The 18086-nt window shown below is 38.9% G+C and overlaps 1 protein-coding gene and 1 pseudogene across 5 annotated transcripts in view; both read right to left on the bottom strand.

The window, feature by feature from the left end:
- Window positions 1-18086, bottom strand: part of LOC105048976 (uridine kinase-like protein 3) — a 76837-nt gene that overhangs the window by 23677 nt on the left and 35074 nt on the right. For all 5 annotated transcript variants that reach the window (XR_012142856.1, XM_073261081.1, XM_073261083.1 and 2 more), the window contains 3 exons: window positions 11846-12040; window positions 11644-11727; window positions 11507-11567 (listed from right to left, as the gene is read on the bottom strand). Coding sequence is in view for 4 of the 5 variants with exons in the window: in XM_073261081.1 (XP_073117182.1) it covers window positions 11507-11567; window positions 11644-11727; window positions 11846-12040 (340 nt within the window). In the remaining variant the exon portion in view is untranslated. The remainder of the gene's footprint in view (window positions 1-11506; window positions 11568-11643; window positions 11728-11845; window positions 12041-18086) is intronic.
- Window positions 1152-10889, bottom strand: LOC140859132 (uncharacterized; annotated as a pseudogene).

The following is an 18086-nucleotide window of genomic DNA, read 5'->3' as shown; positions in this document are numbered from 1 at the left end:
TCATGAGGCACAAAGAGAATGCAAGCAGCTCCTCAACACACAGACAAAGAAAAAGAAAAAATAGTTGCAACCCCGATAGAGAGGGTGGAGCAGTCAATTGATCCAGTTCACTTAGATTCAGAGACCAGACAGAGCAGTGATGGTATATTCTTCTGATGGCCATGAATCTGATAGTTATAGAGGAAGTGGAGGACAGAAAACCACTATTTATGAGACAGTCGCAATGTGGTCTTCGATTCAGTGGTGAGTACCAATTCACGTATGCCATATAGAATAGTAACCACAATATCTAAGCTGATAAAGTCCATGAGGATACAATTTCATACAAATGACAGACTTCTCGAGATCATTCAGGATATCATACAGCTGTAGATGATCTCGCACGTAGAGTTGGATCTATGGAAGTATCAGGTTCATCATATTCTGAATCCTCTTATCCACAACCACAGAAAGCTTATGATCCATATGGATATGGATATGGTATGTCTTAGGCATTATCTTCCAGTGGCTACTATCCTATGCAGTCCAAAGTATCTTACAGATCGGATTTTGCTGCCGGTATGTTCGGATAGGCCCTTCCACATTCGTATTGTTAGTCCGAGGACACCTCTCAGAGCTAAAGCTTCAACAAGAGATCTGGAATAAGTTACAATCCATCTCACATACCTTATGGGATGAGCACAGAGGACTATAGTACTGCATGGTTAGAGGAACAGGCAGATATTTCATCATATTATATAAATGATCCAAATATTTATTAATAATATTGGCACTCAACGAGATTCTAAATCTCAATATATATTAATTATTTATTTTTTTATTTTTTAATTGATTTGAGTATTTTAAGTTCAATATAATCTAGTCCTTGTAAGATTGCTTTCCTCTAGCATAACATTATGTTAGATTCATATCCACATCACATTTAATCGCAAGGTATATCAGAGTGATACAAACATCAAATAACATCAAGAAACATCAATTTGGGCTTAAAATCATTCAAGAATAATGAGAAATTGATTAGACATCTTAGAAATAAAAAAAATTGAAAATAAAACAAAAAATAAAAAAAAATTGGCGTGTCGGTTTGGCTAGTAGGCCATGCCGTACTGAGTGTCGATATGGTACCGGTACCATACCATACCGACCAACGATCAATACCATCTCCAGTACGAGTTCAGCCTTCCTTGGTCGCTACCATTGCCACAACCATCACCATTCTCACCTTCATCAACATCATCACCAGCAGTACCACCATTATCATAATTATTATCATCTCTATCACCATCATCATCACTTTTTCAACCTCCATCATCACCATCACACTATGACCACCATCACCATCATCACCTCTTCAACCTCCACTAGCACCATCTTACTATAACCACCATCACCATCTCCTACTACCATACTACTGCAAAATAGTTGTCATCATCACCACCTTCACCATCCCAATCCTCTCCTATACTATAGAAAATTTTCCTAAAAATATTCCTTTGACATCCAAACAATTGAATTGTTAAATTCCAAAGTGAACTTGGGAAACCCTATAGGCATATGTTTAGTCCCATATTGGATATACATTGAGTAAATCTTGGGTACATACACAGAGCCAAAGAACCCAAACAATACCTTCTACCAGGCTTTTTTGGATGAGATCCTGGGTTGTTACAAATGGTATCAGAGCAAACTTGGCTCATGACCTATGTGGATTAGGAGACACTATAGCATGGGCCCTTTTGGGACCGTCCACGAGTAGATCATGATATTTATAATTAGATTTCTAAAGAGGATACTAGGGCTTAAAACTGGAGAATGTGAGGATCCATGCAGGCATCTGTTTAGCCCTACATTTATGCATCAGGTAGATTTTTTATACATATACTACACCAACCAAGGAATCCAAACAATAACTTATGCCTAGCTTTTTTGTATGACATCATGGGTTGTTACAAAACTTTTCGTGGAGCAGTCTCTTGATGCATCATTTGCTTATTAGAGTTTATTAATCTTTGGTTCCATGAGCACACAAACAAGGCCTAAATTGAAATTACATAGAATACCTTTAAAGGAAACGGAAGCTTAGATCTAAATGGGCAATCAATCATAACAAGGTATGCCATCTTGGTATCAGACCCCATATTGACACCACCTTGTATTGTATCGGTATGCCTGATATAGAGGCCAGTTCGAATTATCGAGCATCGATATGCCTCTCACACTGTGTATCGGTTTTGTACCAATACGGTATGCCCCGTTCCTCCTAGTTCAATATGGTATGGCATACCTTGATCATAATTGATAAACAAAATGTGAGAACATGCATGGGTATGTTTAGTCCCACATTGATTGTGTTAGGAAGGTCTTGCATACTTAAGCAGAGCTAACTTGGCCTATAGTGCATCTACCTATGAGACTGCACCATGGGCCTTTTGGAGCTGACCACGAGCCAGTCTTGGTGCTTGTGATTGAACCCTTCCTAAGGATGCTAATGCTTAATTAGTGATAGTGCAAGAGGACCTATGCTATATGTCGAGTCCTACATGGGGTGTGCATCAGGGAGTTCTTGGGCTCTTAAGTAGGGCTAAGTATACCAATTAATAATATCTAGCTAGCCCCTTAAGTAGGCTGAGGCATATACATTTGGACTTTGGTATCCTTAAAATTCAATTTCTAGAAGGACTCAAAAGCACCAATGATAGCAGATATGGTCAGTAATGTAATATATATGACCATTACTATGGTGTTGAAGCATTTGTGGATTGGTTGAAGCTACTCAAGTTAAAATTGTATAAAGTAGCCTAGAGAAAAGCAAATTAATGTGCACCAGCCAAGGTTCGCTGTACCGGTACCGGACGGCATGCCGGTGCCGGACTGGTACGGTACGGTATCGGTACCATATCGACACACGGTACACCAAGGCATACCGATCCGATACCGGTACACAATATTTTTTTCGATTTTTAATTTTTTTTTGGATTTTTGAAGTTAATAATTGATAAATACAACCTCAATATGGCATTATATTGCATATTATTGACATATTTGGGTTCAATTTGGAGTTAGGTTGCGGTACAAAGACTCTTGATCCAAAATTTCAAACATATATTTATTTACATTATATTTCAACTATGTCATCTTAAAACTAAAGAAAAAATATATAAAATACGCATTAAAATGTATCTAAATATTTACGTACAAAGCACAATAACTGATATACAAACCTTAAGATGTACTCTGTATTTAATTTCTTGTCGAGTGTCTGTGACGCTCGTAGATGTCTGGATCAACATAGTCTGAAGGGATATCAGTCCAACCCTTTAGCCAAGCTGCACCGTACTCTCGAATATTCATCATCCCATAAGGCATCCTCTCTGGATTGTAAGACATCTCAGACCTCTCGCTAAAATTCTGACTCTGAGAAGTATCCTCGAGATGATGGTACGGTTGTGGAGGAGCCCATCCAAATATACCAGTAGCAAAATCTGATCCGTAAGATGCTCCAGGCTGCATAGGGTAGTAACCACTAGAAGATGATGCCTCGAATGCACCATATGCATATGAATCATAGGTGGCTGTGGATAATAGGATCCATAATGCGAAGATGACCCAGATACATCTATGGACCCTACTCCACTGTAAGATCGTCCGCAGCTGCATCATGTGCTAGACGACCTCTAGGAGTCCATCGTCTATATGAAATCGACTCCCCACGATCTCTACCGACTCATCCACCATGATCCCTATCCTGTGTGACATGCGTAAACTGAGACTCACTGGTGAATCGAATATCACCTTGTGGCTGTCTCATAAACGGTGGTCTCCTATCCTCCAGTTTCTCTCTGAACATCAGATCCATGGCTACTACTACCAGTATCATCATCACTCTCCCTGGTATCCGTATCTGAACTAGATAGCTCCTGTACTCTCGAGAGTGGTGCACATACAACTGTCTTTTTCTTTTCCCCCTTGTGCCCCTCTGTGACTGAGTTTCCTGTGATTGGAAGGATGGATGCCTTCTTGCTGGCTGTCGGGAGGATCGTCTATACATCTCTTGCTAGAATCTCTGGAAAGATGTATCGGATAGCGAGTCATGTGATGAATGAGTCCCTTGTGTCCCCTCAAACTGTGGCTAATCAGCTGGAACCCTATGTGGAATATTTTTTTCTGTCCATTGCCCTGGATCCACCCTGATCTCCCTCGCCACCACACTGGCTGGTCATGGAGAGGGTCCTGGTTCATCAAGCTCTGGCTCCTGCTGCTGACCTACAAGCCATCTGATGATGGGATCGTCATCCTCGTCGGCATAATCATCCACCGTCGGATCAGTGTACTTCAACTAAACTTTCTTCTGAATACATTTTAACCTCAACCTCAAATTGTAATGAACATATACAAGATCGTCGAGACATTTTTGTGTCAGACAATTTCTCTGTTTGCTATAGATAATGACGAAAGTGGACCAATTACACTCACAGCCACTAGCAGAGACCGTCTGAGAAAGAATACGGACAGCCATATATCTCAAATTTTCTGCTGACATTCCAAAATGAATCCACCATTCAGCTATAAAAGCAAAATTACATATCAAATTTGATGATATTATTAAGCAAAATTACATATCAATCTATATTGCTCATTATTGATATGTAATTTACCTGGATTCATCTGTTTTTTGCTTATGACAGCTGATGGGACTCCAAAACTATCTGATCCCTCTCTAAATTGTTTCATCTGAAATAAAATATATTTATTATTTATAAATATATCAGATCGAATTCAGTTGAATAATTACATCTGTTTTAAACTAGCATACCTCTTGCAGATACAACGACACGATTTCTGGATAGGGCACCATCTTATATATGACATTGCGAAGAGTAGCAAGAAGCTCGCTATCCATATCTATCCCCGGAATAGTATACTGAAATCTCGGATTCAAGTAATAAGCTGCAGATAAATTTCAAGATTGATTAAGCACAATTTTATTTTTATGCTTCGAAAAATATTTTAAAACATTCTTGAATCCAACCTTACCAGCTAGATGCAAATTTCTGCCCATCTGATAGTCCCAACGGCGCTCAATAATGTTAATGAATTTTTGAGCATGCTTGGGATCATTCTCACTGATCTATTTCTTTGCCCTCTCCATCATGTAATATAGAAAGCCCATCTGGGGGTATCTCTCGCAGTCCACGGCGCGAAGCACCTCATATAAAGACTTGATAGTCTTCACTACCTTCTCAGCCAGCTGCCAAAATGACTAACTCGTCACCAAGTTCTCCACATGACTTTCATCAGTGCCGGCCCTCGCATATCTGCTCTCTTGCCACTTAGCACTGACAAACATCTGACATAGGGCTGTTTTCTTCTGAAGAAGACTATCAAGTGCTATGTAGTTGGTAGCAAACCGTGTGATACCCGGTCGTAAGATCTCCCCCCCAGTATACGTCCGCATCAATGAAAGAACCCATGTGTGGTTGTAGATGAATCTAGTAATGGTCTGGGCCATCTCCACTACCTGCTGCACCCTGCGAATCTTTTCGATATCCATCAATATAAGATCAATGCAATGTGCAGCACATGGGGTCCAGTATATCTGCGGTCGCTGCTCCATCAGCAACTCTCCGACAGCCTTATATTGTGGTCCGTTATCTATGATGACCTGCACGACATGCTGCTCACCCACTGAATCAATCACCTCCTCCATCAGACCAAAGATATACGTGGCATCGTGCATCTTATCTGAAGCATCAATTGATTTGTGAAAAAATATTTTTCAATCACAGTATGTCAAAAAATTAATGATGCTCCGCCTAGTAGAACCTGTCCAACCATCACATATCACTGTCAGACCGTATGTAGGCCATTTATTTTTATAAGAAGCAATCCATCTCTGCAGATCCTCCTTGTTGCTGTCAAGAAGCTGACCATATATATCCTTAGGTCCTGGAGGATCTACACCCTGACCGACAGCCTTTATGACTGAAATAACAGATCGATAGTAAGGATTGGCTGCTGCATTTGCTGGAATATGACTGAAATGAAATCATGATCCAATAGCTCGCCACATATCCTTCTTCTTATCTTTTTTCAGCATACTGTCAATTCTCTGCTGCTTTGAATCCTTGCTGGGCAAAGCATGTGGATCTAAATCCTGAATGCTGGCTCCTGCTGGAATATCTCTGGAGGACCTCCTCCTACTGCCAAAAGCTCCCAACAAAGAAGACATGCTGCGTCTGCTCTCTCTACCACCAGGCTCTCTGATTGAGGTAGTCCTCAACTCGAATTCTCCCCTACCTGTCGCTGATCCAGATCCTGATTCGTAGCATGATGGTCCGAATCGCTCTCTGTATCGGACCACTCCTCCTGCTGGTACTGATCCGCCAAGCTCGTCTGAATGGCAGCCTCAATCTATGCCTCATCATCTGAAGCAAAAGCCTCTGACTCTCTAGAGTGATAAGAAGGTGGCTCCGCAGCTCGACGGTCTACTTCGGTCTTTTCCTGCTTTGCCCTTTCTTTCGCTGCTTTCAAATCAGCAAAGTACTTTTTCATCAATTGTCGGACCTCTTGCGGATATTTTCGACACATGGATACATCAGGATAACCACCAGTCAGATACTGCTTCAACCTAATCACCCCTCCTTCCTTGAACTCTGTGTTGCACCATTTGCATCTCCAATAATGCCGAGCCGAGAGCATCTCACCATGATCCCAACCGATGTCACGCTCTGGATCTTTCTTCTTACTCATTTCTGCAGGTATAACAAAATACTAATTATTTCAAATTAACTGTAATATAACACTAATTACATATATTTTTTATTTGATAATATTTTTTACTATTTAAATATTTACAAAAAGAATTTCAAAAAAATCTCAAGTTAGATTCAAATATTTCAATTATTTTGAATCATTCTAAACATTATTCTCAATTTCAAAACTAACACTGATTTTTTATTTTTTTAATTTTTTAATAATTTTTATATAAATAAATATATACTATAAAATAGCTGATTAATTAAAGTGAACGAACGTCATGCTCTAAATTTTTTTCTTATAAATATATGCAAGTATAACAAAACACGATAGTTTAATGATAATTAAAATAATTATATATAATTTTAAAATAATTTTAATAATTATTTTAAAACTTATAAATTCAAAATAAATATGTTATATGCTTCAAATAATATTTTTAAATTAACTAAAATATAACATTATTTTTATATATTTTTTATTTTATAATTAAATTTTTTAATTTTAAATATTTGAAAAAAAAATTTGAAATTAGATTTAAGTAGCTTGAATCATTCTAAACATGATTCCCAAACTCAAATTTTTTTCCTAAAATTTAATTTTTTTTAAATTTTTAAATAAATAAATATTTAAAAATATTTAAAAAATATATAATTAATAAAAATTAATAATTTTGATGTCATCGTGTAGATCTTTCAAAAATCTATCACATATAATTAAATCATACCAAAATCACAAGATTTTGGCATGATTTTCTCTTATTTTTATTCTTTCTCATTCTTATACTATTTTTAACAACAAAAATAAAAAAAAATATTTACTACGAAAATAACATATTATCTTACCTTCGGCCAAAGATCAGCCTCTCTTCGAACCACTCCTACAATTTGACGGAGTTTTTTTTTTTTCTAATTTTTTGGAGATCTCAACGGTTTCGTTGAGACCTTCATATGCTTCGGGAGTTCTCTGAAACTTCTCAGAGAACTCTAACACCTCTCAATCATTTAAAAGCTCTCTGACCCCACCCCTCCCCCCTCCCCACTTTTTGCATGTGGGGATGTCGGCACGGTTCGGTTCACGCCGAACCGGTCCGAACCGATCCATACCGTCCGATTTTGGGCGGTATGAACACGAACCGGACCGAACCGCTCGGTTCGGTGCGGTTCGGGGAGTTTTTCGAAAAAAATATCCGAACTGGATCGGTAATGTACCGGTCCGGCTCGGTACGCCTCGTATCGGGCGGTTCGGCCCAGTACGGCAAACCCTGGCACCAGCAAAGAGTAAAATGAGGAACCACAAGGCAGAAGATGAATAAGTTGTAAAAAGCATAATCTTGGAGATGGGAGAGAAGGCAAAATGATCAACAGTATGACGGCGGGTTTCCACACAGCACTCTTAGCACTTCGAACAAATGAACATCAAGCATCAATACAGCAATTTGTTGATCTCATATTCTACATGATATCTCAAGTCAAGTGGATCATTGATAAATTACCAGCCTACACAAATACACATACATTTCTAGATAGAAATTTCAGTGGCCCATAGTATTGTTCACAACTTGCACACTGACTTAAAAAGGTTCCAAGAAACCACACTGATTTTATAACATTGACACTTAGGATGAGCACAGCTACTAGGTAATGATGAAAATCCTAGACATTTTAGATGCAAGAAATTCATTTACCACATATTAATGCTGGTTTAGAAAGCATTCTATTACATTGCTCCTCGGTATGGAACTCATCGTCCTTGGGGACTAAACATATAACTGCTCATTTGCACTTACTAAGGATTTTTAAAAGAATGCCAACCTCCACAAAGCCTTTAATCACTTGCAGAGCATGATCTTGATGCAAGACGTGATTGAGGAGGAAAGAAGATGTGTGAAACTCATATACTTAGTCATGTTAAATTCTGATGGATCTATGATTCTTTCTCATTAGATGGATAAATTATTGTCAATATCAATTTGACTATAATTTATCCGTGTGGATAATTCTATTTGGACACATAAATGGGCTTGATGAGCTTATGTATTATTGACTAATTATAGATGGAACCTAACTGTTTGGACCCATTCTATGCATGTAAGAAGATAGCAGTGGCTGACATAACTAACACAGGGATTCTGGTCATGCAGCAACTAGTCATGGCCATCTTAGTATTTTTGATCAACGGAAAAGGGAAGAAGCATGCCTTCGAGACCTTGCATCAGTTTGCCATTCTTTTTTTCCCTTTCCTTTTTTCTTAAGAAATTATATGATAGCAGGGTTGCTGCAAAATAACAACACATACAAGTGTACAACAATGACAGGTTGATGTCTTGGCCTCTTAGGCTTCTCCAGTCAATTCTTATGCTCATTTCAAAACCCGGAGTCTTTTAGAAGAATCTAGAAATCACTCTGGGTTTTGTTGCTCAGATTGAGGAAAATGAAGTTTCCAAGCTGAAGCAGCTCATTTATTGCTTGAAGGTTTTAAATACTGGTACCGGACCCCGTGCCGGCTACCGGTCGGTATGGTAGCATATCGTATCATCCCGTACTAGCCCGTACTGACAATAAAAAAAATCCCACCCTACAGCTAAAAAAAAAACAAAGAAAACTAAACCATACCGCACCGAACCGGTGCCATACTGTATCATACCAAACCAAACCGCGTAGTATCGGGCGGTTTGGGCCGATACCGTATCGAACCGACCGGTTCGGTCCGGTTCAGACCATTTTCTGAAAAACCGGTCTAAACCGAACTGGTTCCCCACCAGTACGGTATGGTACGGAGTGCACTAACCGGTTCGGGCCGGTACGGAACACCATACTTGAAACAATAGAATAAAGCCTAATGCAGCTATTGAGACTGTTGCCAACAGGACTTGCGAGAGCTTGTTGGGAAGACGTCCTGAGATTGAATCAAGATGGTGGCATTCCTACCATATTTCCAAAAGGAAGAGGAAAGAAAGAAAAGAAACCGTGAGTTTGGTGCCAAAAGGTGCACTATTGATAATTAGCATTCACAAAAGACGATCGTTCAAGACGTAACGACATAATCATCCCCCTTGTATGCAGGGATGACATTGTAATTATTGGAAGCAAAAACAGAAAAAGTTGAAATTTCCTGGTGACCAGTTTACAACAAAAGATCTTTGTAAGCAGAACTTAGGAGCTTAAGGTGCATATTTTGAAGGAGAAATCAACATTATCTGGTGGAAGAACGTGACAAACAAAAACTTATGATAGACCAACTGACCAAGGACTATTTCTGGACAATCCAGGAAGACACTAAAGGTTGCTTTGAGAAATTAATCGACTTCACATTTCATTACCAGATATTTCATAAATTCATGCATCATCCAAGAAAGCACTATTTGGATGAAAAAGTCAGAATATTTGGATATCTGACAAGTGCGCCTCAGAGTAAATAGAAACATCATGCACGAACAATGTTTTGAAAAATATAAATATAATCTGATTTTGTTGGGCAGGCTCATCAGTCTGTAGGAGTCGACGGTTGATGCTGGTAAACTCATGGGAGAAAAATTGGTCACTTTGACAAGTAAGAAACAAATGTTATGGCCAGATCTAGTGACTAAACTGTGTTCAAAGCTATTTTATCACGAAGACTAAGGTTAATGTAACTCTTATTTGAAATGAAATTTTAATTCAAAACCCATATATTACTGTGTTGAGATCATCTAGCAGCACATAACGTGCCAACAATCAAATTTATTCATGAAAATTAAACATCATGAAGAGAACTATGAAAGCAAGTTACAAAAATACACAGTAATCTTAATGCAAGGTGGAAGATATGTCTACATATTGAAGTTATCATTTCATACCTAGCAGAGTGGAAGAACTATCAAAATATACATTAAGACCAAGCACAAGATTGGTAACATGTTCTCAAGAACTTTGAGTAAATGGCAGCCATTGGTGCTCACCAAGCTTGGATGCTTTGGTATCTGTATTTTAACAAGACACGATTTCTAAAGATTGGTTTGTCTACAGTTTGGTCATGTACATAGTTCTATTTACACCCAGGCATACTGGGTTTATGTACAATGAACTAATCGAAAATGACCCTACGTATTTAGTTTTGGACCTGTTAAGTATACTGCAAACCTTAGGCAACATCGCTTATTTTGTAATGCAGTCAGTAACTGTTTATCCATGCTTAGACACGTACATAAGTGTATTCCTCAAGCCTTTTTAAACAACGTATTAATCTGGATGCTTCAAAAAAGCAGCATCAATGTTTTTTTCTTCTTGCTGAGGTCAAACTCTGGACCAGCAAGGCTTCAAAGATTGACTATCATACCATCATTTTAAGTCCTTCAGACTTCGAATGGGGGACATCAAGATGTCATATTCATGCTTGCAAAAGTTCATAAAATTATGAATGTACCACTCAGGCAGTCTTAAGACGTTTTAATCATATGTGTGTACATACATACACATGCATGCATGCATGTATAGATATGCTTGCATAGAGTTGAAAAAGAAAGGAAAGAGAAACTTTCAACTACAGGGTATTGGATTGAATCAACACTATCATAAGAAATCTTTAATTGTTAAATAAAGTTCAGAAAGATGATCTAAATTTAAATGGCTTATCTCTTCTATCTACGAGATGGATAGGCTATTTAGCAGCATATATTTTGCACAAAGTCAAAAAAATCTTCTAAGAAGCTCAGTGTGCTAGTCGAATAAATGTCTTCACAATCACATGACAGTCAACCATAGCTACTTACCAGTTGGAGTAATCACCTGCTTTTCTTTAAATGGAAGATGACCTAAACCATGTTCAACAACCTATTTGTTGAAAGATGTGCATGATCAGTAATATCATTTAAGTAATACTTTAATAACTAAAACAAAGGATACTAACCAAGCGAATCAACCGATCCGAATAAAATATGAAATCATGTTTAGTTGTATTGGCATCACGTATAAGTGTATGCATGCCACGTATCTGGTAAAGAATATGCCAGATAATCACCAAGCGAGAATTTCAGCTTCTGCTTAAAAACCCACATGCTCCAAGAAAAACTATTAAATGACCAAGTTAATGGCCTATAGGCAGCAAGTACCTGAAAAGTCGATTGAATAACATAAAGATTGGAATATATTTTACAAAGATTATGTTGCCCAAGTTTTGTACGAATATGTTGCACAATCAAGTCAACTGCAACATGGTTGTCTCCACCACGAGGAATGATAATATCAGCATACTTCTTAGTTGGGAGTATAAAGTCCTCAAAAGCAGGCTTCACAAATTTTGAGTACTGCATCAATGAACAACAAAACTAATGAGTACAAGAATCATGCCACAAAAAGAATCCAAGATTAACATGTACATAAGGTAGTCATAAAGTAAAAACATAACTTCACAATAACCAACAAGCCCTATTGCATCTATGCAAAGCAATGCACTCACTTGGTATTCATTCATGTAAAGCTCTATCCTGGATCAAGCTAGCATTTTCAAGACATTCAAAATGAATTCCATACAAGTAGTCTTATGTCATTTTGAACCTAACCATTCTAATTTCCAAACATGATCTTCTTCATGCATCTAAAGCAAGGTTTGCCATACCGTGCCGAACTGGCCGGTACACCCCATCTCGTATCGGACCGGTGGGGAACTGGCACGATTCGACCGATAAAATCGATACACCGGCGGTACCGAAGAAAAAAAAATGGAAAGTGAGAAAGAGAGAGAGGGAGGAGGGGAGGGAGGTGGGAGCCGTCGGAGGGCTTCCGAGCCCCGTATCACCCGATAGGGCTTTCAAGAGAGCAAGAAAGAGAGAGAGAGCGCTCGGAGGGGGGCGGAGAACCTACCGGACATATGGTGCCTCCGTTGCGAGGCTCTCGGTGGCCGGCGAGCCGACGCCGACGGCCTGAGGGCGGTCGAGCGGGCGGAGCCCCGCCCTTCTTCTTGTTCGAAACAGACGACGTCTGTTTCGATTTTTTCTTTTTTTTGTTTTAAACTTATGAAGTCGGCAACTGGGTTGCCGACTTAAGAATTTTTTTTTTAAAAAAAAAATCGTGAAGCCGGCAAATCGTTTGCCGACTTCACTTAAAACCATATTTTTTAAAAAAATTTGTGAAACAGGAGCGATGCCCCTGTTTCACGCCTGCGGCCTCGTGCGCGTGGACTGCGCCATCCGGCAGCCACGGCGGGCCAGTCGGAGGCCGTCCGACGGCCCCGCCGGCTCCTTCCCCTCCCTCTTTTTTTTTTCTTCCTCTTTCTCTCTCTCTATTTCTCTCTTTTTTTCTTCCGATTTGGGTCGTCGGTTCGGTATGGTATGAAACCATACCGAACCGTACCACCAGCCGGCCGAAACGGCCGGCGGTACCGGTTCAGCATACCTTGATCTAAAGTATTATTATCATGCATCTAAAGTAGTATACTTACCTCAAGGTAACTCATGTTCATGATACACTTTGAATTCAGGTAAATTCACAAAAGATCTTGTTTTCACTAACCTTAAATTCAATAGAATGTTTTCAACTTCTATTAATCATTAAATTAATATTCTGCATATCCTTGGTCTATGAATTTGCACAAAGCTTAAACGTCATCCATATCCCAGCAAAGCTTACAAGCTATTATTGTGGTTTGGTTCAAATGCTTCAAGGCCATCATGCTCCATAGTTTCCTCATAAATGAGGCATTTTTAATAGAACAAGGCAAGATGCCTCCTCTTCAACATCAATGGTAAGTCCATCAGTGACAAGAATAACCATACCCCAACAGAATGCATCTTTAGAACTTGTTCAGTGCCCCAAAGAGGCAAGTATTAATTGAGTTGTCATAGGTTAAATTGACAATAAAAATGAATTATTTTGTTATTTTCACAGTCATATAGTTTTGATTAAGAATTAGAACTAGTTTTGGTCAAATCAAATGCTTAGATTAAGTCTAGAACATGCTGGAATGGTACAGCACAATTCATACCTTCATTTCGGCAATATTTGAAAACTTGATTCCATGTTATGAAAAGAAAGAAAAGGTGATGCCTGATGGTATAATCAATTTTTCGGAAACAATACAGTTTTTTCATCTTCTCCATCATCATTTGCTTCTCTTTTCTCTTCAGTTGGATCTAGTTCAGCCTTGAGGCAGAATGGGGCCACCACATGCCATCCTAAAACTTGGGATGGAGGATGTCCCAACAAACCAATAAGGATGCAGGATGGGCCTGTCCTTATTCGGGATGGTACCATCTCCCACTGGGATTTGAAATCATGGGTGACGACATAATCAGTTTTATGGAAACAATCCAGCTTTTTCACATTCTTGGCCATCTTACACTTCTCTTTTCCTAGGTCAATTGGATCTAATTCAGGCTTGAGGTAGATCATGAGTTCATGACACGATTGTCATGTAGGCTTGGATCCATTCCTCTCACATTGTTTTTACAAAATCTAAATTTATTTCAGACCTCTGCAAATATTGCAAATGCGAAATAAATTTCAAATTCTAACTTATTGAAGAATCAAGTATTCAAATTATTTTTACACCATAAATCTAAGTGCATGCTCCAACCTAAACAACGCAAATGAATATTGGATGCATCAGATATATACAATGAGAAATTGAGAACCCTAAACCACACACAAAAGCTTCTGTAAGGTTAACACATCCCAAATGTAAATGTACCATGTCATAACTAGGAATATGTAATATGGACAATTCTAGACCTGCTACTTCAATATAAAGACCAAAATTAGTTCCTATACTTCATGCCTCATTTTTATGGTATCTATTCTAAAGAGTAGGAAGCACGAATACTTCAAATTGAATGTTGTGTCTGCATTGAACATGTATTAGATATCGATATTAGTTAGATATTTGTATTACATATGTCCAACTCTTAGTTATCCTATTAATTCAATTAAAAAAGCACTCCAGATCAGGGTACGTTGAACCATCCCAAACCAAGCAATTCAAGGCTTACTGAACCGGCCAAGAACTGAGATGGTTCGACTCGTTGTAATTTAGAACCCTCAACCCTAACCCCCTCGATTGTGTTCGCCCCCCCCCCCCCCTTTTCAAAGCCTAGCCGATGCCCTTTCCCTTGATTGGCATCATCACCCTTGATCAATGATGATGCCGATGCCATCCCTCTTTAAGTATTCTAATCGACATGCCTCTCTATCTCTCCCCCACCCCTCCCTCCCTCCCTCTCCTCCCTCTTCATCTTCTCTCTCTCACCCTGGTTCTCCTCCTTTTAGGTTTAGGGTTAGGGTCTCTCCCTCTCTTCCTCCACTTCTCCCAATCCTTCATCTCCGATACACCTTGGCTCAGTATGGTATGTGGCAATACTGTATTGAATCAATTGCTTGCGGATATCACCCCCGATACCAATTTGGTGAACCCTGCTCCAAAAACTTCTAGTATTCACTACTAGATACTCCCCTACTACCTCCAGGAATAAAGGAGGAGTTTTTCTTTCTTTTTTTATGAATGTTAATGAATGGTTAGTTTTAGAGATTGTGATGTTGATAATATAGCATAGAATATGGTTGGGGTCTTTGAATTTGGATGATAACTAAATTATGTGCTTGCGAAAGTTGATGCTATCATATAAAATATGGACTACATTATTTTGATCGCTTATTGTTGTTCATCGATGCTATTTTACACATATATGTATAACAAAGTTCACTATGCCGATATCGGGGCCCAAACCAATCGGCCGGCAGTACGATTCAATATGCCCCTATATTGTTTCGTATTAGGCTCGAACCAACACAGCCGGACAGAGAGAGAAGGAAAGCGGGGAAAAACTGAGAAAAGGGAAAGGAAGGAGAGGCACAGAGAGCCTCCAGAGGCCCGTTGAGATCGTCGGAGGGCTGCTACACCCATAGGAGGGCCAAAATGTTAGATGTATGCCCTAGAAGCCAATATGACAGACACATTATAATAATTCTAGGATATATATTTGTACTTAAACTATTAAAATGGATAATTTCTATCCATTCTTATGTTGTGTCCGAGAATCATCCAAAAAATTAATAATTTAAAGAAACATATTCTAAAGAGTTTAGAATTTGAAACATGTATAATTAATTCCTAAATTGCTCCCAATCAATGGATCATCATAGAGACGGTGATTGATCCGATTAGATTGACGCACGGATTGCTTCCTTCGGAGTAGACGAATCTCGAGTCTACGGTGTAGAGATACTGAACAAGAGTGCGGCTGGTTGTTGGAGAACATTGGTACTGAGCATGACCATATGAGAAATCATATGGATGTCTACTCACTCATCAGTGATCTTCTCGATGCTGTAGTGGTGTGAGTGATTTCTTGATCTGCGGTGCCTCGACTGCTCACAGTGGGGTTGCTGTAGTTTGACTACATATAAACATGATCCCTAGCCATATGGGTTCTTGTAGTGGACATTGGCGGTAGTAGGTTCACTGTAGGAATAGGATGCGCATTTAGATGGGATCTATCAATCTTAGTAGATAAGGAGTAATCCTATAGGATTTGAGAAGCTAAGTCCATAAATCTATGACCACAACAAAGTGATTGATGGAAAGAAGTTTCTATGAGTATCACATCCGGACTTGAGCTAATCGAATTTTTCATATGATGGATGTTAGGGTTTGACGAGTTTCCATAACTTCCATCTTGTCGGGACTCACGATAAAGGAACTGAATCACACGGTAACTACACCTAGAGGTTCTACTTTCTATTCTACTGGATTGCCAATACATGCTGCTAAGCGTCACTAGTGGATTGTGAGAACTTATTAGGATCTTTCTGGATCGATGATCCTTGGTGGGTGTGAGTTAGAAGTATTTTAACCCATTGAAAAGAGTTTCAATGATATTATTATAGAGATCATAGTATATCTCACTGCCAAACAGAATGGAACGTATGAGGTTACACACAAAAGAGGTTCTTGACTGATCATATAGTTGAGTTACGATTGAGAATCGTAATGAAAATTAATTATCAAAATGATTGATAATGCAAAAGTTGCAATTGAAAGACTAATTAAGTGTTAGTAAATTGTAAGAGGATCAATTAGCAATTAGATTGCTGTCTAACTCAATTTGATTGAGCTATGGGATTCAAATCAGATCTAACTGAATTAGATTCAATTTGGTATGGTTTAAATTTGATTAGATTAAGCCTAATTGATTTATGAGATAACCCAATTACATAACGAGATCAATTCCTAGTTTGACTAAAACTTGCTTGAATCAATTTTCTAATCAGATTAGGATTTATTTCAGATTTAATTGAGTTCCTATTTGGACCAAGAATTAGCTTGATTTGGATGCTATCCAATCCTAAGTTGGTTAGGATTAAAATGCATTTAAATCATATTTAAATCTGCACCTAAAAGGAATCCTAATTGAACTAGGATTCTCTCTCCACTAGCGCTACCTGTGTTCACACCTACAAAAGGGACACCACATTGGATTTTGCGCCAGCCATGGACCACGCCTAAAGCCCCACACGCCCTCTCTTATCCCCTCTTTTGGATAAGGATCAAATCAAATAAGATCTGGTTTTGATTGGATCAAAGGAGTCCTAGTTTGAGTGGGTTTGATCCTGTCAAACCTCGTCTTATACAAACTCTAGCCTTATCACCTTGGGACGCCTCCTGTTTAAATAAAGGGGTTTGCGGATGTGGAAAGGGATCTAAAAACCTCCTTTTGGGCATGGGTTCTCTTCGAGGGCATGGAAAAATTCAAGGGAGAAAGAGAGGTTCTCTCCTCTCCAGGTCTTCTTCCTCCTACACCCTGTTTTCTTCGTTCTTGAGATTGTCTTGGAGATTGAAGGAGATCCTGTTCAACCGTCAAGGAAGTATTCTCTATAAGGGACCTAGAATCTTGGGGAGAACAAAGAGCCTTCGATCAGATCAGATCTCGAGTGAATATCCGTAGAAGCCAGGCACATATGCGGCTATATCAGAACCTAAAGGCATCCACAAATCCGAATTCAAGGAGTTTTGTGATTCAGGTATATGATCTGATCATGAATTAATTTTTATTCTCTGAAATCAGATATTTTATGTCTTATTTATCATCATATGAATTAGATCTATAGGTATTTGATTTAGATCAATGCATGTGTAGGATTAAATCTGATTTAATTTTGTCTTCCACTGCTTAAATTCAAAATTGTTTTGAATTCTGCATGCAAAATACCTAAAATCCAACACAAAGGAGGGCCAGTGAAGAGGGGGGGAGGGAGAAGGAAAGAGAGAAAAAAGAGAGGGGAGGGTAGGAGAGGAGAGAGAGAGAGAAAGAGCCTCTGAAGGCCCATCGAGGCCGCTAGAGGGTTGAAGGCGGCCAACCA

This window comes from Elaeis guineensis, chromosome 7, assembly GCF_000442705.2.
Source record: "Elaeis guineensis isolate ETL-2024a chromosome 7, EG11, whole genome shotgun sequence".
Taxonomy (NCBI): Eukaryota; Viridiplantae; Streptophyta; class Magnoliopsida; order Arecales; family Arecaceae; genus Elaeis; species Elaeis guineensis.
The sequence above is the reverse complement of the archived record's forward strand: the minus strand, read 5'-3'. Positions and strand labels throughout refer to the sequence as shown.